The sequence below is a fragment of the Idiotropiscis lumnitzeri genome, chromosome 6 (assembly GCF_059441095.1).
Source record: "Idiotropiscis lumnitzeri isolate Australia: NSW breed Sydney's pygmy pipehorse chromosome 6, RoL_Ilum_1.0, whole genome shotgun sequence".
Lineage (NCBI taxonomy): Eukaryota > Metazoa > Chordata > Actinopteri > Syngnathiformes > Syngnathidae > Idiotropiscis > Idiotropiscis lumnitzeri.
Genome location: NC_142396.1, coordinates 2,787,728 through 2,810,867, shown reverse-complemented (window position 1 = coordinate 2,810,867; position 23,140 = coordinate 2,787,728). Strand labels below are relative to the sequence as shown.

The following is a 23,140-nucleotide window of genomic DNA, read 5'->3' as shown; positions in this document are numbered from 1 at the left end:
TATTATTACAATTTTCGCAACATAAAAGTCACATTTAAACTGTAGTCAAATGTTAAAAAAAATAAGCGGTTCCTAAGATTCAATGTACTGTACCTGAAAGTTCAATACAACGGAACCCTGCAGAAAAATAGAGATGACTTCATTGAAGAGTGAACGATTTCAATGATTTCGGTCAAAATGTGAGGTGGACGTGCACGTCGCCGACGTGCCGGGGCGGATTCCTGATTGGGGAACAATCTGCTGGCCTGATTGCCAAAATGACGCAATTCTCATTCCTTCTTCGACTTTCAACCATGCGTGACCCCGCTCTGGCAGCGCATATATGTTGCCACAATCTCCAACTCAAGCATCAGTTGCTCGCAAGAGACATTTGCAGCTTTCTTCCAGCCGGTAAGTCGATGGACCGCATGATTGACCTGTTGATTTTTCGGCACTTCACCTCAAACCTGAAAGCAAAAAACGATTTCAGTCTGCGTCTCATATTGTTTACAGCGGGGATGTGTCATCGGAATCTTTAAATTTTTCATTTTCTGAGCGTGTTGAATGAATGTTGTCATAAAATAGCTTTTTTTTTTTTTTTTTTTTCAGGTTTTCAGTCATTCCGATTCTTTGGGAAATCGTCGCCTGTCTTCCTGTAAAAAGTAAGGAGCGTGTTGACTTTTGTTTGACCGATTCACAAAACGTCATCGTAGTTTGAAGTCACCCCCTTTTTTTGTTTTGCGCATCTTTCCAGCAACAAGATGCAGAAGCTCATTCTTCTGGCGGGTAAGGTGCACCAAAGAAGAAATTATTTGGAAAGATTCTGAACAGGTGGTTTTGCTTTGAACGTTTTTTGGCAAAGTCTGTCGATTTGTTGGAAGGTCTTTGCGCGCTCCTCGCTCACTCGGGTAAGTTTACGCCTCGCACGCATTTGCAGACGGCGGCAAAGGTGCCGTCGTTGTTCACAAACGGATGGCAATTTCCACATTTCAGACGCGACAAACCCCAAAAGATTGGTGTGCGTCTATGAGAAAACTTCAAGTGGAATTCCTGGCAACCCGTTTAACATCACTCGAGACATCAATGCGACGCTGTGCACCCACGTCATCTTCAGTTCCGTCAGGCCTGATGTAAACTTTCAAATTTCCCGAGCCCGATTGATATTGCGAAATTTCAAGACTTCAACGATCTGAAGAACAGGTCAGACTTTGAGCACGTTTTTTCATCGTTGTTGGATTTGTGAAATAATAACAAAGAAACGTGTTTGTTCCAACAGCAATGCAGCCCTGAAAACCCTTTTGGAAGTCGATCTGACCTCGACTGACAACGAGATGTAAGTCACAAAACGCGCATCAAAGTCGCAGATCGAAGTCTTGCTGTTCTTACGAGTCTGGAATTTGCATTCACTTAAGCGGGGAATGATTTGTCTTGTGAGTGTGGTCACGGAACAAATTTGGTTTGTATCTCAAAGCAGCACTTAACTTCATCAGAATTTGCTTTTACGCCTGTTGACCAGATTCTCAGAAGTAAACGGGCAAATTTTCATCAATTCTGTAATGGACGTCCTGGCCGTTGAGAAATTCCATGGCGTCAACATCGTGTGGGAGTATGACAGCGCCGTCAACGCGGCAGGCAACAAGGCCAAATTCACGCTTCTCATGCAGGTCGGATCTTGAAATCGTCGTCGTCTAAACGTCGACTGTTTGCCAAAGACGTGACGGCGGCGTTTTGCTCAACAGAAACTGGGTGAGGAGCTCGGCGAACAACTGCTCACTGCAAGCGTCTCCGCTGTGGATTCTGTCATCGCCGACAGTTATGACGTCCCAACGCTTGCCACGTAAACAAATATCATTCGCTAGCTTTGCTGCGTTTGTGCCAAGACGGGCAATAACTCCTCCTCGGGTTCACCCACAGGGTTGTGAACTTCTTCAATGTGATCACTTTCGATCTTGACCGAGTTCCTCCCGTCACCGCGGCAGCCGTGACCGCCCAAGCGCCGTTCGACAACGCGGTAAGCAAAGCATCACTCGCAAACGATTCCCCCAGCATGATTTGAGCGAAGGGGGAAAAGTGAATTTGCGCTACGAGTCTTTTGCATCTCGGAATGACTTCAACTCGCATTTCAAGGCCTGGTTGTTTCTGCTGCGTGCAGCAGCTCAGATTTTGCATCTTCACCCTCCTCATTTCGCTTTCCGTGGATTTTAGAAAAGTGCAATGGATAACTGGTTCAGCCTGGGAGCACCAAAAGAAAAGCTCAACATGGGAATCGCTTCGTATGGCTTCAATAACAGCAGACCCTTCAATGCTGCCTCAAGAATCTTGTCCAAATATCAGGTAGAACGCGAGACTGCGGATCATTCCGCCTCATGAGAAGACGTCATCAAATTGTGATTCAAACGTTCAGGCGTGCGCTGCCAGTCAACCTCAGACGACGATCAGCGTTGACAGCGACGCGACCATTGACGCCAAGGTAGTCAAACATCAAGAACATTCTCGTGCCCCTCGTTCAGCTGGTAAGGTTTTTTCGTTCTCCTCTGTTGCCCATCCAGGCCGAGTACATCGTGGATGAAGGCTTTGGAGGAGCCTTCGTCAAGTCTCTGAACCTGGATGACTTCAGTGGAACAAGCTGCGGTCAAGGGCCATATCCCGTCATCCAACGCATAAAGAACGTCATATAATAACAGGAAATGGATGAATTAGCAAAAAGTCAGTCACATACGGGTGCGTTGCTGCAACAATTATCTGAAGGGGCTCAAACTGGGCCAACATTTGAATTTGGCTTTGCAAAGTACGCAAATAATTTCTGGAGTAGATAAAGCAGAGTTCACTAAGTTAAAAATTCTAAAATGAATCTCCACAGTTAACGCATTAATTCCGACAGCCCGCACACTTTCTTTCGCCACATTTTCGTAGAGGGCCATCTTGGTCTCGTCACTGCACAAAACTCGGTTCTAACACTTTGGTGGCTCATCTCCGCACTTCACGTCGGCCAAGTTTCATCATGCAGCGAGACAAAATGAGCCACCGCCAACACAACAAAGGACTTCATCGGAAAGTGGAAAAAAAGTGGAAGGCCAAGTCAGTCAGCAGACCGTAACCCAATAGAGCATGTCATTTACCTCCTGAAAACAAGACTGACAGGAGGAACCTCCAGAAACAGACAAGAACTGAAAGAAGCTGAAGTAAAGGCTTGGAAAAGAAAAATGCAACAGTCGGGTGAAGACTTGAAGCACTTATTGCATTTTAGGGATAACGCCATTAAAAGTGAAATGTTTACTTATTTATACACTTTAATTTCATTGATCAATGTTCATTCTAAGTAAGCAAAATAAATAAATAAAATAAATGTAAATATATATATATATATATATATATATATATATGTTGTGATGCGATCACCATGACAACAGTGGCATGTTGTCACCTGGCAGGAGGCCGCAGGCCAAGATGATCAAGAAGAAGCACCAAGAATCCATCGGCGTCCTCCAAGTGATCCGAATCAGAGAGCAGATGTCCAAATCTGAGAAGTGAATGGAAGATGTGACTCTGCACTCTCGTCCGACTCCCTTCTTATCTGCTGTGGGTGGGGCCTAACCACACAAGAGCTGCCTTCACCCCCCTGCTGGCGCCCCGGTTCTTCTTTGTCCCACTTCCCCGCTTTTCTTTTCCGCCACCTTCAGTTTCCCGCTGCAGCCAGAAGAGGAAATGTGTTTGCCACATGTCAACATTCCTGGCAGAAATACCCCCATCCCGCCACACCTAAAACCACCCCCTGCCCCCACCTGACTGGCAGCCAGGTGACCCACACCCCAGCATGATCTGGCACCTCCATCTATTTGCCAGATTTTTCACATTGTTACCCAATTATTTGTTGGGCTTTTTTGTGCTCTGTAAAGTGTATTTCAGTGTCGGCAATGTACTGTGGAAATATTTTATTTTTCAATTTTTGGCTATTTATTGGAACTGATTATTATCATCATCACCATGATTATTGTTCCTTTTTATGTTGTATTATTTTTCATTCATAGTATTTTTACATTTATATGCTTATATTATACATATAGTCAATTATTTGTTTTTCTTTATTATATTTCTCACGCATATATGACATATACTAATACATTATATTATTATTATATATTTTTTATTAAATCTGTATTAAGAATAACTATATTACCACGTGTGGATTATCATAGCTACAACTATTTTTCGGTTTACTTCTGTTTTAGTTTATTTCATTTGTGTCATTATGATTAGATTTTCTTTCTTTTTTTTTTTCCATTACTAAATATATCAAGACGTAGAGCGCCACCTACTGCACACGCCAACCTCAACACGTGCGCTGACTGTGCACGTCGGCAAAAGAATGTTCACTACTCGGGAGCGCGCGCCCACACACCCGCACACGAGCACGGACACACGCTTTGGTCCAAGGAAAGGAACACTTTTTTTACTTTCATGCATGTTGCCTTGGAAATGATCATCGCGCTTTCGCTCTCTCTCGCTCACACGCACACGCACGTGGATACACGTGCGCGCGGATACACGCGCGAGCGCATTGGAAAGTGCAAGTGGAAAGTTGCGGTCATGATTAAGGGCAAGCAGATGTGGATGGAATGATGCGTGTATGCGACGCCACATCAGCATCATCACAAGCGCACTGACAGGTGTCCTCACAGCCGCTACACACCTCAAGGAAGACTTTTCCAGACCTCTTTAATGCGCCTTTCTTTTCGAGACCGTGTTCAAGAGCTCTCGAGGAACATTCGAAGGATTTTTTTAACTTTTTTTTTTTTTTCCCCCCAAGGACATTTTTCAGGACTCTTCCAAGGATGTCCGAAAGCACCGGCCTTCGTGTACTTTGGTTTATTTTTATTGAACGGACTGAAACTTGTCCTGCCATTTGTCATCTCGTTCAAACAATTGCTTGTCTCTGCGCCATCAAAGCAGTTCATTGCACGCTTGCGATGTTGCAATTTTGGAGAGGAACAAACAAAAGAGCAGTCGTAGGGCAACGGCTAACTTTTTGGGGGGTTGAAATTGTCAAACCGGATGAGAAAAAACTATTTCCATCCCGTTCTTGCAAACAAGATATTATTTCGTCCACATATAATTGATCATGAGGCAGTTGTAAGATTTAGTTGTAGTTCTTTTGGCGGGTTCATTTATCGCAGGCACAATGGCGGAAGCCTTGACTCTTACTGCGCATCGATCATCAATGAAAGAAGAATCGTGTCTCGTCCTCCTCAAGCAAAGACAGCGCTTTCTTTTGCAACAATGAAATACATGATGATGATAACCGTGACCATGACGTCAATGACGATGTTGACCATGACGATCACGATGGCAATGACGAAAACGATGAGCATGACGATAACAATGACGACGAGAACGATGATGACGACGACAACCACGCTGATGACGATGACGATCGCGGCGATAACGATTAGATGATGATGACGATGTTTATAACAGAACAATGAGACCGTGATAAATACGTCCTGTCCTATCACACTCGGCAGGCACGGAAACGTTTTCAAACACCGCTTTACAAGATGAACAAAAGGCCTTTCAGAATAAAGTCATCAAACTGATTCTAATTACAAACAACAAAGGCAAATTAAAAGACACGCCATGATGAATGGGACGTCGCGTACAAGCCCATTTATTTCTCCCATGTCCTGTTCCACGGCTTTTGATTCTGGCAAATCCTGTCGCCAAGTCTGAATTCACTGGTAAGCGTCCATCAACGGGATCTTCACACACAACAGAAGAAGCTTCACAACACTTGCAAGTAGACTTTCCAGCTGCTCTTTGAAGCTCTTGATCGGTGTGTTCACTGTCGGTGCTTTTCGGTCACCTTCAAACCAAATCAAATGTCACATGTTGAGAGGAGACAAAATGGCTGCTTCAGAAAAGAACAACTCACTTCCTGTTCCATTTCCAACATTTCGGTTTGGCGTCTTAAGAGTCACGTGTTCGCATCATTCCGAGGCCTTCTGTGAAACTGGTGTGAAACTGGTGTCACCCGAATTTGGTTTGCCAGGACGCATCGGACTTCGCTACATTCTGGTCCACGTAAATACTTCCAGGCTCTTGTTCTTCAAGGTTTTTAGGTTCGTTAAAGTCTTGTATTATTAAGAGTTCCCGGGCGGCTGAGTTGATTTTTTATTTTTTTTCATCACATTCCCTTTGTTAGTGCTGTCTTCTGCGGCAAGCTCTTCTTTTTTCGCACACACATCTTAGTTTATCGGCATTCGGACGTGTATTTTGGAAGGTGCAGGTTTTTTTTTGGTTTTTTTTTGTCTTCTCAAGTGTGGGGTCAACAAATTTATATTTGGATTGATCTCTGCCATTTTTTGCTGGGTCCACATTGCTGCATATGCAATCATAACATGTCCAGAACGAAACATGAATGAAAAGGATTTAAAAAAAAAGAAAAGAAAAAAAAAAGGATCATTTTCATTTTCAAATTTTTGTACTTTTTAAATTGAGTCAGACAGTGGAAGGCTAGATTAGGAGAATAAAGTCTTTTTTTTCTTCTTCTTCTTCATACATGACAAAATATAGAATTTTTTCAAAATGGGTTTGAACAGTGGCGGGCCGTACATTTCATACGTAGGCCTTCAGCGAAGTCGTACTTAGTCCGACTTGAATAAATCCCCCTCGTAACACCATCATTTCTAGCTTCTCTCGGAAATGGCCTCGCAAGTGTATCTGCAATTAAATGCACACTTTTCCCTCCTTTTGCCATCATGATTTAAAAAAAAAAAAGCAAAAATATATTTGAGATTTTGAACAGTCGCCAGTTTCGACTTCCGGGTGTGTTGATTCCGCATTTCGCTGCCCCCCCCATGAGTGAGTATCCAATCACAAGACGCGTTCATCACCTTCAGCGTAAGGCCAGCGAGAAGGCCTTGCTGTCATCAACTCGCGATCTGATTGGCAATCACAACTGGCCAAAGAGCCCCCTTGAGACACAGAAGAGACGCCCGCACGATTTTATCGGAAGGCCTCGGACGAATAGTGCGTGCTACTGGTATCGTGAAATCTGCCCGGCAACACGAGCTAACAGAATTCTGATTGGATAAAAACTCTCACCTAAAACTTCAACACTAGATTCTAACATGACATCAATGAGAAGAATATGATTATTTTTCCTTGAATATGTGCCATGGGCCATCCTTGACCGTCCGAAACTGGGTTTTAATTATATCACGGTTCAACGATCCCGTTTTATTTTTGAAGAAAGAAGTTGTACTGTGAGAGCAAATGGTTTCTGTTTAGAAGGAAAAATAAGTTGAAATAAAAATAAAAGGTTGACCAAGTGCCCAGGCAGCGTTACTCAGTAAACGTTGGGACCCCGAGCTACATTTTGACCAGTAAAGTCACACACAAACATGAATGAGTTTTCGGGCAGGTGGCAAGCCCCCAAAAGAGGATTGAGTTTCACATCTTGGCATAAGAAGATGGATGGAACCCGACACCTGTTTGCGTGCGTCAGGAAGCCGCGGGTAGAGGGAGACGTCGCGGCGCAGTTGATCCGCCTTCTGCCAGTCGGCCAACCACAGCGGGCGGCGATACTCGGAACGCCGGCTCGTGATCCTCTGGTGGATCTTCTGGTTCTGGCGGCTCACTTCGGCCAGCTCGGCCCGCCGCTTGGCAGCGGTCGCACTGCGAAAACAAGCTAACATGCTAGCATCACGTTGAAGTCAAAAGGGTGGTTTGCGAGTTTGAAAAAAAAGGCAGATTTTGAGGTGAAAGGCCATTTTGACTTAAAACATGCCAAAGGATGAATTGAAAGGTTGAAGTTGATGTAAAGAAGGCTTTTTGAAGTCAAAAATGAGATTTCAAAGTGAAGAACAAAATTACACAAAAGGATGTGAAGACAGGTTAGAGAAAATTAGGATTTTGAAATTAGAGGGCTGAGGGGGATAAGACAAAACGAAGGTTTTGATTTAAAAAATTATTTCTGAAATTGTGAAATTAGAGAAGGACTTACTAAAAGGATATTTTTAAGTAAAAATGAAGATTTTGAATTTTAAAACTGACGTTTTCGGAGAAGAATTTTCTCCAGTAAAAAGGAGATATTCTAGTGAAAAGGTTTTGAAGTCACAACACAGGCCAAATATTGCGTAAAGTGCCGCCACACCTGGCGAGCTGCTGCTGTCGGTGTCGGTCGCGGTTCTGATGGTCAACTCGGGCCGGAGAAGCTTGGATGCGCGCCAGGCCCGACGCCAGCAGCAGGTTGTCACGCTCCACAGCCGACCGCCGCTCGTCCTGCAGCTGAGCGCCGCCACGTCGCCGTTAGCATCGTTAGCTTAATTTTATTTATCGTTGCGCCAACTCACCAAATGAAGGAAAACAATCAGAGACGAAATCCAATGGAAACAAGGAAGGAGGTTTTCATGTACAGGAGTTTTTTTTTTTTTTTGCAAGAAGCTTTTTAAATCAAAAGGAGGTTATATTATGTTGTAAAAAAAAAAGGCAGTTTTGATGTAAAAAAAAATGGACATTTGTAAGTAAGAGGGGCCTGAGGTTCAAACAAAAGGTGCTTTGGGTTTATAGGAGGTTATGGTGAAAACAAGGAGGTTTAAAAGTCAAAATGTGTTTTTATTGTTTTGGTTTGTATAAGACAGACGCTTTGGAGTGAAGAAGGCGTTTTTTTGTGGTGGGAAAAGGAGGTGGAACAAAGTCAAGAAAACAATTTAAAGTTAGAAAAAAAGCGAGTTTTTGAATTACAACTTTGGTTTTGAAGTGAAGACAGTGTTTTTGAATAATTAATTTGAATTCAAACTGTGTGGATTTTGAAGTCAAACAAAAAAAAATACGTTTGAAGAAAAAAATACTATGATTTCAAATTTTAAGGGAAAAAAAGTGAATTTTGAAGAGAATGAAGCTTGTGTTGAAAAGGGAAGTTTCGATGTAAAAAAAATATTTTGAATTTGAAAAGTTGCACGTTTAAGACCAACAGTAGTTTCTCATGCTTTTTGGCATCACCTGAAGTTTTTTCAGCTGCAATTGGATGTGAGTGGGCGTCTCGCTGCCTTTGGTGTCCACAACCGGGAGGACCTCGCTTATCTGCAGGACACATCACGTGACTCGCCCACGCGTACACAACAAGCGTCCAAGCGACAATCATGCATGCGGACGCGCGTACACGTAACGGACACGCGTATAGTTTACACAGAAAGAACACGAACGAACGTCACACGGACACGAGCCCACGAGCACGCGTCCAGTGTGAAGTGCAACACGGACACGCGCGTGCACTGCAACACCGACCCTGTGGCGGTGGCGTTGGTAGTCTCGCGCGTCCCACGCGTGCTGCAGCAAGCGGTTCGCGGCGGGACGGAGTGGCCGGTAGGCTTTGTGTTGCTGCTGTTGCTGCATCTCAGCACGTGCAAGTGTCGCTTTGTTGCTCGGTTGCCATGGAACACCCTCACCCCGACCCTACTTGTTCTTCCTCCTCGTCATCATCGTCAGAGACTGTCGCGGCCATCCTCCAAGGGGTCGTCACCATCCACCACTTCTGCTGCAATGCTGCCTCCTGTTGCTCGCAACACGACACTACAAGTGAAGACAAATTGCTTTTTCACTCACTCAAGGGCAGAGTTGCCGTTTCTTTATCCCTAGGACGCCTGCTTGGTTGCGTGCAGCACACATACACTAGGACTGTCGAAGTTAAAGCATTAACCCTGGAGATTAATCAAATAAAATGACACAGTTGAACATTTTAACCAGTTAACTCGGTTTTATTTACTTCCCCAAAAAATTGCACAGTTTGCAAAGCCAAAATCAAACACTGTACCATTGTAGTGTATTTCGCATTTGAAGAAGGGGTTGGTCTCGGTGGCCTGCGGGTTTGAAACCACGCCCGATGCTGTCTCTCACTGTGAGGCCATCGTGCTAACCAGACCTCCACCGTGCCGCCGCCCTTATTAAAGGTTAAAAAAATATTTTATTCTGGTCACATGCTGGTCACTCTTAAAACCAAATTACCAAAAGAAATAAAAAAAATAATCATTTGTATGTCGTGGTAATCATTTTCCCCAACGAGCGCTGCAGACTCTCATGTGGCCCCGTCGAAAAATTAATTGTCCGACCGCGGGTTGCAATCCGTTCCAGCGAGAGACTGATCCGGTGTCATGTGGATCTGTATGGCTCGCTGAGTCCATTCCGGCACGCCAGGACGGGTTTTGCTCGCTTTGTACCAGTCTTGAGCGGAGCCGCGGTGCTGCTTTCTCTCTCGCGTTCTCGTCGTATTTTCAAGGGGAATATTTGCACTTTGGGACCCATTGGGATCATCCAAGCCGCCCATGGGACAGCCGGGCTCCGTCCCCCGTTGCGCCGGTCCGGCTCACTGAGTACGGGATGTGCAGCTTGTCGGTGGCGTGCAGGCCGGGGGGCCCGCGGGGTCGTGTGACGGCTACAATCCACTGAGGCCAGCCAGGAGCACGTTCGTCACTGTTCCGCCCGTTCGCCGCATGGCCTGTGCGGGGTTTATGGAGTGCACGTGAAGCGGGCCACGTCGGAATTGTGAGCGGGGTAAGTGGTCGTGGGCGCTCGCCGTCTTCAGGACGGACGGCTGGTGGCCGGGCCGATGCTCGCTCGCTCGCTTGGGCGGGCTAGCTAGGCGGGCTAGCTTCCGCCGTCTTTGTTTGCAGACGCCGGGGAGCTAAGCGCCCTGCTTCCATCGTCGGACACGTCCTCGCCTGACCCGATTCGTGCACTTGACACCTTCTCTTTTAGTTGCGACCACTTTTTTGTTCGACTTCCTATTGACTTCGAATTTGTGCTTGCAGACGAACCACGCGACTGTAGTTTCATCTCGTTACGACAACTTCGCTTGCTTGGTCCGAAATTAGCACCCGAGCTTGTTTTCGAGCTGCTTTGGTTGTCTCTCAAGTGGAGTGCGTGCATTTTTTTTTTGCTTTGTCCGAATGAGTATGTTTAAGGCTCAACATCTGTGCAGTTATACCAGTTCAATGCTGTGCTTGGTCAATGGCTTTATTTGGAGGTTAGGACAGCGTGTCACGTCGCAAGCAACGACTTAAGATGATCTCCCATTAAGCGTGCAGACACATGCTCACAGCCGAGTGTAACTTTGACACCGATTTCAAACAACCAAGTGCCGTTTATCGACGCGACAAGAGGGTAATTCTGGGAATTGCAGCACCTGCAAGTGCAAGCTTCACTTGGGATGTTTTGGTCAAACAGACTGACGCGTCCGATAATGGATCTTGTTAGCCGTGTAGCAGCGGGCCACCGCGGGCCTCGATGAAAGCGTCCGTGAATCGAGCTGTCTCCCGGTGCAGTATTCGACGTTTGCCGTAGCGGTCGCAGTCCTTGTGCGTTTTTCCATTGTAACCGTGCTCACTCGGTGGAGCCGTGAACTTTTCTCGGCATGTCCGTTTGCGCTTAAGTGACAGCGAGGCCGACGGCTTTTCTCGGCTAACATGCTAACTGCGAGCCACGTAGCTTGTAAGCTAGTGTAGGCATCCGCGTTAACGAGTTGACTCTCAAGGCACTTGTTTGCATATACGTAGTTATGGGGGGGGGGGGGTTCAGCGCAATTTGAAGTTTTTATGTTTTAAGTAGTTGTGCGAACGAAAGCCTCCGATTGTTTGTAACCTTGCTAATGTGACGCTAGTGCCGTGACGTAAACGTGCGTCTTCACCTCAAACTTTCCTCGCGAGTCATATTTCATATAACATTTAATTAGTTCTGGTTTGTTCTGTTTAATCTTTATTAACGTGATCCGTTGGGGGGTAACTGGCACTACATTTGTAACAAGGATATTGACAAAACGAAGGTGCGGAAAAACGCAAAATGGCATAGTAATGTATTAAATTGCACAAACTGGAGGATGACAAAGTGAAAAATGTCAACAAAGATCAATTTGGGACCCGAGCATGTAGCAATTGACTTAGCAAATGTTATTTGGGCAACAATTTATATGTATTCCATTCCATTTTCCATTCAAATAGAAGTATGAGAAGGGAAGAGCCCAAAGAAATGTTTGTAATAGACTAATACAATCTAATTAGTTTCTTATTGACACTGCCGCGTGTGTAGTTAACTTGTTAAAATACACTTTCAGGAAATGACTACCTCCCGGATCAACTTGGAGGAAATAGAAAATTGGAATAGAAAAGTGACACAGGTAAAAGCCAATGAAACGTTGTATATTTCAGCAAACAACTCGACAAGATATCCTTTAAAAAAGACAGTTTGTCAAAATGATAACAGGACTTTTTTTTCCTGTGACATTACCGATAGTAAATGATCAAAATGCCTTCAAATTGGAGTATAGCTGGATAATTTGATTATTTCTCATCACGCCACGTCACCTTGAACTGTGGTCATGTGATTGGAATTCGGGTTGTCTCAAATTTTTCCATGAAAAAGATGCCATTTTAAAATTGTTCTAGTTTTTACAGGTTCCGAATAGAGCCGCCTTATGTTACAATGTTGGAGTGTGACATAAAAACATGTACTCATTTATATCATCATTTTTATGAGGGTCTTTTGCTGCTTTTTTGATTACGTCATCCTTTGTTTTTGACGCTGATTTAAAATGAAAAAAAAAACAAACAAAAGTAATGTGATATTTGGACAAGTTGAAGCTAAGCAAGGTCTCTAAACGATTACTCGATTATCAGAATTGTTGTTGATTAATAAAATCATCGATTAATCAGTTCATTGTTGCACTCAAGTATTTTCTAAAGAAATAGTTAGGTGGGCATCGTCAGTCTGTCACTAAGCACCCGTCAGTATTTCAGGTTGACTCACGTGGGCCCAGTCCGTCCCTCGTCGGTGACAGTCAATCGGCGTCGAGAACAATTTCCCAGCACACGCAGCCAAATAAAGACAGAAAATGAAATAAAGACAACAGACGCATGCAGTGTGGTGATTGGTGAAATTAAAAACAACATGGGTCATGTTATTGCGCTCTGTCGGACTGAAAGGTGAATATAAAACAGTTTTATTTTTTTCCTTTATTTGGCTGCGTGTCAGGTGTGCTGAAATACTGACGAGAGCTCCCAGATGGACAAATGTCCATCTCTGGAAGTGGTCAATAAAAGATCGCAGAAAATTGCCATTCAACTTCTTTCAGGATCGACTTTGTTATCAGTACAGAAAATGTAGTTGAAGTAAAAGTTGTTGTGTTGCACAGGAGGCCATGCGAGCAGCAGGGCGACGGCGCCGGGTCCAGCCCTGAGCAGGTGTCCTGCGGCTGGCTGGGAGGAGCGCGGCCCTCCTGCAGCCCCACCGCGGCGCTCCGGGACGCTCCTACTAAGATGTCCCTCAGCAGCGGCCCTGCAGGCGGGAACGGTGTGGACTCCAATGCGGTGGATGCGTACGACAGCGGCGATGAGTGGGACATCGGTGTGGGCAATCTGATCATTGACCTAGACGCCGACCTAGAGAAGGACAAACTGGAGATGTCCGGCAGCAAGGAGGGCGGTCCCGTGGCCGGCCCCCCCGGCGCGGTGGTCACTCTGCCGGACAACATCAAATTTGTCAGCCCTGTGGGTGGAGGCCAGGGAAAAGACAGCAAATCCAAATCCAAGCGCACTAAGAACTCCAAAGACGGCACCAAGATGGCCGCGCCACCGTCAGATGCCGTCAAGAAGGAACTTCTGGGTCGGGCCCCTGGCGACCCCGTGACAGCCCACAACCTCAGTTTGGCCCTGAGTAAGGGTGGCGACAAGCCCGGCAAAGCCTCGCGAGTCTTGCCGGCCGTCAAGAAGGACAAGGACGGTGTGTCGGCAAAGACTAAGAAGGACAAAATGGAGGTGGACAAGGAGCCCCTCGGAGCCCCCCTACCTCGCAGTGGCCCCTTTGAGGCGCTGCAGGATTCTGAGGTCCCAGCCTCTGCCGAGCTCCTGGGTCACGTGGCTCTGGATTCTGCCGGAATGGGCCAGCCTGTCGCCATGACCACCGAGGAGGAGGAGGAGGACGACGAAGAGATGGACAGCGGTGAATGTCGCAACCTTAAGAAGATTCTGTGTGGGGACAAGGTGAGATTGTGGACACCGCGACGAAATTTGTTTGCGGCTCTGTTGATTTAAAAATAAATCGACAGAGTTGTTTTTTTTTCTTCAGTCACTGTAGTTGTAGCCGCATCCCCAACTGATGTGAACGATTTCCACTAACAACATGGCTGCCAACCGAGAGGAGAAAATTGGCAAAGGCACTATCCGTTTGGGCGGAAACAATTTCAACAGTTTTCATAACAGCGGCTGGCTCGCAAATTCTGTTCTCAGTAGTCTTACTCGTCAAAATGAAGCCTGCAATGAAGCAGCGTGGAAATAGAAAGACGGCAGCCTTGAACATCGCCAGTCAAACATGGGGTGATTGCACCACCACAAAAAAAAAAATAACCTCACACACGCACAAAGGTGTCTTAGCAAAAAGCAGAGAAAATGAGGTTTTTGTGAAAAGAAATGTCCATTTGAAGGAAGATTTTGATGAATATTTACCGTTTGTGTGAAACCTCAAACTTTAAAATCACAAAAACAAGAGACAGGGTGGGCTTTTCATGGCCAAATAACATCATTGGCTTTTTTGACTACGTTTTGCCGTGACCGACTTGAGCAAAACTGTGGCTACCGCTAATGCTAGTTCTACAGTTTGAGACGAGCAAACGTGGCGAGTACAACCATGAACCTTGACATTTTTTATAAAGCTGACATGTTTTTCTCTTGACTTGACTTCCATGTGTGCGTCATGGATCCTCACCTCCAAATATGTGGCCCCTCACCGTTGTGTGTGTCCCCCTCCTTCCAGATGGAGTCCCCCAGTTCCACTCCGGCTCCGCCCCCCTTGCACCTGTTGGCCAACAACGACATCTCGTCGCCGTGCGAGCAGATCATGGTGCGCACGCGCTCGCTGGCGGTCAACACGGCCGACGCGGCGCTGGCCACTGAGCCCGAGTGCCTGGGACCCTGCGAGCCCGGAACCAGTGTCAACTTGGAGGGCATCGTGTGGCAGGAGACCGAAGACGGTCGGTGAAAAACGCACTGTCCTAAGCATTCGAGCGTCGCGGAAGATCAAATTATTACTTCAGGGGTCGCAATCACTCATTTGCTCATTGCCGGCTAGCCGATCACTTGATTTGATTAAATCAATAACTCATTCACTGCCATGGACGCCAAAAAGTGCATTAATTTTACCTGGGCTCATTCATTATTTTTTTTTTAAAATGTTCACGCTTAACTCCTTTCACATTTCTCGACCGATTCAAATCGTCCCAACTTCCACATATTCCTAAAGTTTATAGAAATCATGACAAATACTTCTACATGCGTTGCATTGTTCATTCAGCATTTATTTTTGCCCTCGCACACAGTCTAATACGGTTGTGTGTTTGATCGGCGAAGGCATGTTGGTGGTGAACGTAACGTGGAGGAACAAGACCTACGTGGGGACCCTGCTGGACTGCACCCGACATGACTGGGCTCCCCCCAGGTTGGTTTAGGCTGACGGCGCAAAAAAAGCAGCGCCCGGCCCGTGCTGAGCACATTGCGGCTGTCTTTCAGGTTCTGCGATTCTCCCACCAGCGACGTGGAGATGCGAGGCGGGCGTGGCCGGGGCAAGCGGATGCGCCTGGCCGGCGGCGTGCCCACCAACGACAACAGCACATCGTCGGACAACAAAGGAAGCGGCAAGACCCGCGGCGGGGCGGCCGGTGCCAACGGCAAAGGGCGGCGCAGTAGCCAGACCTGCGCCGCAGGTGCAGTGGGCGGGGGCGGCGTGGAAGATGTCAAGGCCAGCCCGTCGTCCGCCAAGAGGAAGAGCAAACCCGCCTCGGACATGGAGCCCACCTCCAGCTCAGAGGACACCAAAGCGTCCAAGCGTATGCGGAGCAACTCCACCGGTGCTGCCCACTCGATCCACGCGGGAAAGTCGGAACCGCCCGCCCCGTCAGACCGCACGTGCCCCTCGCCTGTACTCATTGACTGCCCCCACCCCAACTGCAACAAGAAATACAAGCACGTCAACGGTCTCAAGTACCACCAAGCGCGCGCCCACCATGACCACGACGCCGACAAGTACCACCCGTCGCCCGCCCACCTCCACCACGATGTGGACAAGTACCACCCGCCGCGTCCCCACGAGCACGACGGCGACATCGAATATGGCGACGAGTCCGGCCTCAACCCCGACGCCGCCTCCTGCAACGGTGCTGCCATCTCCCCGGCACGCTCTGCCACTCCAAAAGGGCGGGGCTTCGACGCCCCCTCGCCGTCACCGGGAAAGCAGCCGCCCAAGCTGGGTAAGAAGAAAACGGGCGAGGGCGAGCACGATGGCACGGACGCTGAGTGTTTCACGGATGAGGCTAGTAACGATGGCGTGGACGACAGGAAGGCCAAGAAAGTGGCGACCGGCGGAAAAACGGACAAAATGATACCGAAGGGCGTGAAGCCCGTTCGCCCGATGCCCCCTGCCGGCCCCTCCATGCCCATCTCTTACAACTCGCGGGCTGCCTCCCCCTCGCCGGGCTCGGTGGTACAAGCTCCCCCAAAGAACGGCCAATCAAAAACCCCCTTGCTGGTGGACCCCGCCTCCAGCCCCGTCGCCAAAGACAAGAAGAAGAAAGACAAGAAGAGGCGGGAAGGCGACAGCCCGAAGGTGGCGAGGTCGGAGGAGGGGTACGCGGAGGCCAGCGACGCCCTGCTCAACGGCTCCTCGGAAGCGCAGCAGAGCCGTTTGGCGAGCATCAAGGCGGCGGCCGACAAAGTCTACAGCTTCTCGGACAACGCGCCCAGTCCCTCCCTGGGCGGCAGCGGCGGGGGGAGGGCAGAAGGGACCCTGGGGCAAAACGGCGCAGATGGCATGTCGCTCCAAACCGGGAGCCCCGCCTACTCAGACATCTCCGATGAGGGTGAGGATGGCGAAGGTAAGGCAGAGTGTGTCAAGGTGAAAACAGAACCCGACCCTAAGAAGTCGCTGTTCCCCCCTCAAGTGGCGCCTGCCAAGGAAGCCCCCTACTACCCCACGTATGACGCCTACTACCCCACCGCTTACGCCAATGCCAGCCCCGCTTCCAACGCCCCGACAGGACCCAAGAAGGAGGAGGAACCCGAGGCGGCCGAGGAGGTCAAGGTGAAAGCGGAACCTCAGGAGGACAGGAAGGCGGAGACCGGACCCCCACAGCCGTCGGTCATCCAGCAGCGCGCCAACGTGTACGCCCCCCCGCCCCTCTACTACAACCAGTACTATGGCCAGCCCTACTCGTACTCGCCCGACCAGGCCTACCACGCCCACCTGCTGGCCTCCAGCCCCGCCTACCGGCAGCAGTGCGAGGAGCGGCAGCGTCTGGCCGACAAGAAGGCAGAGGGAAAAGCCACGCCTGGGCCGCCCACCCTGACGCCAGCACCTGCCCACGGCGAGCTGCCCAAAAATAAGCCCAAGGAGGTGACGGGGCCCGAGCAGGCCAAGTCTGTCATCATGGTGAAGGGCGAGGACCCCAAGGTCGTCGCCGTCGCCGCCCCCCCGCCCGAAGGGCTAAAGATGAAGCTGAGCGAGACGGGTCACCACGGCAAGGACGAGGCCGCCGCCATGTGGTACAGACAGGTATGACCGGCCGTGCTTGCTACGTTGACAGTTAAATTTCGGAAATGGATGGCACCGTGTGGCACGACTGACTCCACTTGCGAGCATTTTAGATGAGCCTGCCGCCAACTCAATTCACGTGAAAACAAGCAGCAGTTTGCTCTTCCAAAAAGTTTACTCGCAAACTAAACCTCAAACAAAGAGATGTGCGCTTAGTGTATTTTAAACTGCCTGAAGAAAGCCTCTGATAGTGTAGCATGCCCTCTGAATCAAGGATGAGACTTTACTGATGATTTTGTGGTTTATTTTTTAGCAAGATGTATCCATAACCGTGTAACCTTAAAACCGAATCACCGTAAGAGCTGAAACACAGTTCAAAACATATGCTTACAATTAGCTGACATATTTCACATTCAACACGTAATATTTACAAACACAAAATACTTATATCCATCGTTTACACACCTTTTGCCTCTTCGGAGGGGGTGCTAGAAAAATAAACGTCCGTTTTCTGAGGCTTAATATGAAACTTTTTGCCGTACTCTTCGTCAATTTACCTTAAGTGTGAACAATACTAAACAGGAAGTTCACATTCAAAATAAAAGCGCATAGCTTAAACCGGAAGTATAACCTTTCGATGCAAATTTCAAATGAAAATAAAATACAATAAACAAAATCACTGCTGCTGTCCACAAAATATTAATATGGTTAGTTACAGATAGCTTAATGGCAATGGTAATTTGCACTGCTGCGTTGTTGCTGTGCTATAAGCATTTAAGGCAGCCATAAGCAAACTATGGGCCCGTTAAACGTTTTAATCAGGCTCACAGAACTTGAAAAAAATTCAAATAAATTAACCTTGTTCATGTTTTATTTTCCCTGTAATTCCTAGTTTCCCCGCTAGGAGGCGCACTCTAAGCATTTGTTCATTTTCATTTAAAATAAAATGTTTTTTTTCTCCGATGAGGTGAGGTTACCAAAACACTCCATCCATGTGCTGCTGGTCCGCCCCTTCTGTCAAATTTTAGAACCCGTTGTGGCCCACGAATCCAAAAATTTGCCCACCCCTGTTTTAAGCAATGGATTGACCACAAATGGTTCAGCAACTACACGTACACAGACAGTATAGCAGCCCTCATTCATATAGTGTTTCTCATCGGTGTAGAACGACTGATTTTGCTGGCCAACAAAAACCTTTCGTGGGACATGAAGCAGTTCTACACTTCTGTCCAAACATTCCCGATTCTATTTTCTTTGTGGAAAAAAATAGATTGTGTTTAATAAAGAGAAATGATTGCCAAACATTGGAAAATAATCAATTGAAGAGTTGTAATAACAATGCGGTGCAATTGAGGAGTCAGACCCTCCTAAACGCTTCCCCCTTTTGGCAGGAGCCTGACGCCCGCCTGTGGCCATGCGTGTACCCCAACAAGTTTTCGGATGCCCCCAAGGCGCAGGAGGACGAGCGCGACAGGAAGTTGAAGGAGGAGCGTCCGCGGCCGAAGGAGGTGTCGCACAAAGACGAGACCAAGGAGGCGGAAGACAGCCGTGCGCCGGGGCCCCCGGAGGAGCAGCAGCAGCAGCAGCAGCAGCAGCGGCCTGCTGCCAAGGAGGCGCGGCCTCCCCACTTGCAGTTTGCGGCCCCCCTGGCGCAGCACCAGGGCTACATGCCCTACATGCACGGACCCTACGCCTACGGGCAGGCCTACGAGCCCGGGCATCCCGGACACCCCGGGTACAGGGGCGTGCCCTCTGTCATGATGCCAAATTACCCCGGTAAGAACACCTGTCGTCGTGACAACTGCCGTGTGACCGCACGCCATTGCCACTTGAAAATACACCACCACAAAACGCTATATAAAAAAAAAAAACGAGACATACCGTATTTGCCGGACTGTAAGCCGCCACTTTTTTTCCTCGATTTTGACCCATACACAGGTGCGGCATTTCTGTGGATTTTTCTTTCACCGGTAGGGTCGCTCTATAGTTAAAAAAAAAAAAAAAAAGCTAAATAAATCTCAATTATTTTGTTTTTCTCCCTCTCTTGGGTCTGTTCTGTTTTAATGAGCAAAAATCTGCCGGTCGGAATGGGCTTGATCGGCTCAGAATGTTCACAAGAGGATGTGTACATCAAGCATTTTTAGTCCGATCGGAAACTGAATACATTTGTCCACGTAAGCGTTGCCAGTGGCACTGCAAAGGAACCATACAAGGGCGAAATCATGACGAGGACGCACATGAAATCCAAATGGCGGCGACGACGTGGTAAAACGAGCACCAAGACAGTCAAAACACAACAAAGAAAATTATGCCATAAAAATAACGGTAAACACTTTATGACAAGTGCACGGTAAATAAGCATTAGCTAAACATTTGTAAATATGAAGTCAGCATTTATAAAGAATGTTTTTGACATGAACAATCATTTGTAGATAGTTTGTAAATGCCTTATTGTAAAGTGTTACCCGTCATTATTTTGCAAGGTAGCGACTGATACTTTCTGAATAAAACACAGGAAAGACACAATTAAAAAAAAAAAAAAGACGTGACAAAAAAACAAAGCCAGAATAAAAAAAGACCCGCAACAGATATGAATACGTTCACTTTTAGTGGTGATAATTTGCGTTTGTGGCTCGTACCTCATCATCAAAATCCAACCTAGCGCGTTTAGTTGGGGATATTAAAAAAATAAATAAATAAATGATGCCTGCTCGACATGTTGAAAATGAGCAAAATTACTAGTGATCAAAAACATGCACTTTGCGTCTCATTCTGCAAGTGGTGACGTCCTATGTTTTGTCGTTCGGGTATTAAATGCGTTGGACTAGGCTCAGTTAATGGTGAGTGATATTTCGAAACTTTTTTTTTTTTTCTTGTCTCATCTCAACAGCCTGTTTTTTGTCTCAATTTTGCTGATAGCCGTATTTTGATCTGAAATGAAAACATTTTTTTTTTTTTTTTTTTTTAAGCAATTTTGTGCCATTTTCAGTGGACGTGATTTAGAACTTTAGACTAGGTGGAGGTGGGTAGTGGCCTGACATGGCGGCGTAGCCAAGGCCGCATGATGAAAGCATTGAGGAGCCAACAACAACAAGGAAAAACAACAAAACGTCTCAATGATGGGGCGGGACTGAGATGACAAAAGAAATAACAAAAATGTGATAAACAACAAATATAAGATGAGAAACAACAAATAGGCAAGCAAGGAAGACTGACAACGAAAAGTCAAACGGGTTAAATGCCACCTAAAAGAGCCCAAGAAAGAAATAAGACAAGCCCCACGAGAGGCCACGTAACCAAGCGCTCATGCGTGTCTGTGTGTGTTTGCGTGCGCGCTTCCTCAGGCTCCTACCTCACCGCCGGTTACTCCTTCTCGCCATACGCCGGCAAGGCGGCGTCAGCCGAGGAGGCTAACGAGAAGGCGTCGCGTTCCAGCCCCACGGTCAAGGCGGCAGCTGCGGGCGGCGAGGCCAAAGCGCTGGAGCTCCTGCAGCAGCACGCCAGCCACTACAAGAGCAAGTCACCCTCTGCCCTCCCCGACAAGACGGCCTCGCACGAGCGCGAGCGAGACGGTGAGCGGCCGCGCTCGTCGCCCGCCCAGCGCGCGGCGCCGCTGCCGCCGCCGCCACCTTCGCATCACCACCATCATCACCACTTGGCCTATCCGCTCCTGGCCGGACAGTACGACCTCGCCTACGCCTCAGGTGACACGACACCTCCTCCTTCATTCCTTCCCGCCTTTTCCTTTCATTCACCTTCTTTCCTTCCTTGGTTTCCTTTTCCTACTTTTCTTTTTCCCGTCCATTGCTCTTTCTTTCCTTTTTCCTTCTTGATTTCCTTTTTTGCTAGCATTCACCCTGCTCATCTCCTTTCCTCCTTTTTTTCCCCTTCCTACTTCCACCGTTCCTTCTTTACCTTATTTCCTTTTTTCTTTCTTTTTTCAACCTTTTTTTAACCTTTCAACCTTCCGTTAATTCCTTCGCCTATTCCTTTTCATTCTCTCCACACTTGCGCTTTCGTCCTCCTCTTTTCCCTTCCTCCTTGTTTTTTTCTTAACTTCCCTGTTTCTTTCCATTCTTCCTGCCTCATTTGCGTCCTTCTTTTCTTCCATTTTCCTTGTTTTTGTTCATTCCTTCATTTGCCTGTCTTCTCTCCCTCCCTTCCATCCTTTATTTCTTTCCTTGCTTCCCTCAATTGTTTCCCCATTGCCCATGCCAAGCGTGTCCAGTCGACGTGTCGACTTGGCGAGCAAGATTGTGACGCTGGGTTTGTGCGTGTGCGCGGCAGGTCTGTCGTCGTCGGCCATGATGGCCAGCCAGCAGGCGTCGGCACCGTCCATGTATCCGCCCCCACGGAGGTGAAAAAGGGCTCGCGGCCTCCGGGCCCCGCCTGGGATCACGTGACTGGATCGCGCACCGATGCAGTTGCCACAATGAGGGAGGGCGGTGGGCGGGCGGCTGCTAGCCCCGCCCACACCCCCGGACAGCGTGACGCTCAGAGGATGGAGCATCCTCATCCTCCTCCTGCTGCTCCTCTGCCCCTCCCTCGCCGCTTGTCCCGAAAACAAAACAAAAAAAAAAAGAAGAGGCCCCGTGTGCGACCATCAAAAGTACAGCTTTCACACAGAACGGCAACTGCAGTGGCGGCAGGCTTCCTCCCCTTCAGTGTGTAGCTGTAGTGTGCGTGTAAATAGTGTACAGAGGAATAATTTTTAAGAGGTTGGATGCTGTTTTGTTTCATACTCCTTTCTTTGTTTGTCGCTGTTGTTTTTCTACTCTTGATCATATTAAAAACATGTAGCTGGACCAACCACACCCAGGCATCACCTCCTCAATGACGTCACTGTGATGTCACCAGCGAGCGCTCAATAAAAGCTGTTGCCTGCCTCTTAACTGTTTGGCATCTATTGTTTGCTTCCTTGACCTGATTCATAGTACTCAGGAATTTTCGCTTTAGTTTCTAATTTCCTCCACGTCCATCCTTTCCTCCTTTTGTCAAGCGTTTGTCCTCATTGGGATGGCAGGTCAACTGCGGGCAATCCCGGGTACGGCCCACCCCGCGCCACCTCCCCTCCTCCCCCACCCGGACCGGTCGCCAGTCAATGGTTGTCTGTCGCTTTTTGCTGTGAAGGATGTTGGCTCGCTCCGGTGAGAGTCGCCACTTTGTCCCAGGCCAGACCTTGGCGGCACAGAATGCGCTCTTTCTTTGCACACACAAAACAACTTGAGCGCAAACACAAATTGTTTCATGCAAATGCTGACTGACTTTTGTTGTAACAAAAGACATTGGCCGGCGTTTACAGTGTGAGTGCGGGCGCGTGAGCGCGTATTTTTCCCCCAGCCTGCTTGTGGTCGACGATTTGTCCTCCGACGATGTGAAAATGTGTTAGAGGATCAGTAAGACATGCAAATGATGTCTTGGATTTAGATTTAGGTAATACAAATTGGAGCATCCTTGAGTTTTAAACCTGGAACATGAGCCAGTGTGTGGCTACGTTCAAATGTTTAAAACATGCCAAGCTGCTCATTTTAATGATGAAATTGTCCTTCCAAATATTGTCGATTTTCTAATGACCGGGGAAAGCTTGATTTTATCT

The 23,140-nt window shown here is 47.7% G+C and overlaps 3 protein-coding genes across 4 annotated transcripts; 2 read left to right on the top strand and 1 right to left on the bottom strand.

The window, feature by feature from the left end:
• The first annotated feature begins 1,121 nt into the window (after positions 1-1,121).
• Positions 1,122-3,133, top strand: LOC148334523 (acidic mammalian chitinase-like). The gene is made up of 8 exons (XM_088298472.1): positions 1,122-1,179; positions 1,256-1,312; positions 1,496-1,643; positions 1,719-1,816; positions 1,894-1,990; positions 2,185-2,313; positions 2,384-2,449; positions 2,529-3,133. The coding sequence occupies exons 3-8, from the start codon at positions 1,536-1,538 to the stop codon at positions 2,655-2,657; spliced, it is 627 nt and encodes a 208-aa protein (XP_088154598.1). The 5' UTR covers positions 1,122-1,179; positions 1,256-1,312; positions 1,496-1,535; the 3' UTR covers positions 2,658-3,133.
• Positions 3,134-5,656: 2,523 nt separating this feature from the next.
• Positions 5,657-9,489, bottom strand: LOC148334522 (uncharacterized protein CFAP97D2). Its single transcript, XM_088299461.1, has 5 exons — positions 9,265-9,489; positions 8,980-9,060; positions 8,132-8,265; positions 7,467-7,653; positions 5,657-5,839 (listed from the first exon to the last, which is right to left on the bottom strand). Exons 1-5 carry the CDS (start codon positions 9,370-9,372, stop codon positions 5,816-5,818), a joined length of 534 nt encoding a protein of 177 aa, XP_088155587.1. The 5' UTR covers positions 9,373-9,489; the 3' UTR covers positions 5,657-5,815.
• A 361-nt stretch (positions 9,490-9,850) lies between these two features.
• Positions 9,851-22,436, top strand: LOC148334521 (zinc finger protein 609-like). Of its 2 annotated transcripts, none has more exons than XM_088298887.1 (8): positions 9,851-9,926; positions 13,160-14,006; positions 14,776-14,992; positions 15,369-15,456; positions 15,528-17,565; positions 18,936-19,320; positions 20,889-21,248; positions 21,832-22,436. In XM_088298887.1, exons 2-8 carry the CDS (start codon positions 13,284-13,286, stop codon positions 21,903-21,905), a joined length of 3,885 nt encoding a protein of 1,294 aa, XP_088155013.1. In that variant the 5' UTR covers positions 9,851-9,926; positions 13,160-13,283; the 3' UTR covers positions 21,906-22,436. The 2 variants fall into 2 exon arrangements, with proteins under 2 accessions (XP_088155013.1, XP_088155012.1); XM_088298886.1 differs by lacking the exon at positions 9,851-9,926 and adding an exon at positions 10,108-10,527.
• Positions 22,437-23,140: the final 704 nt, after the last annotated feature.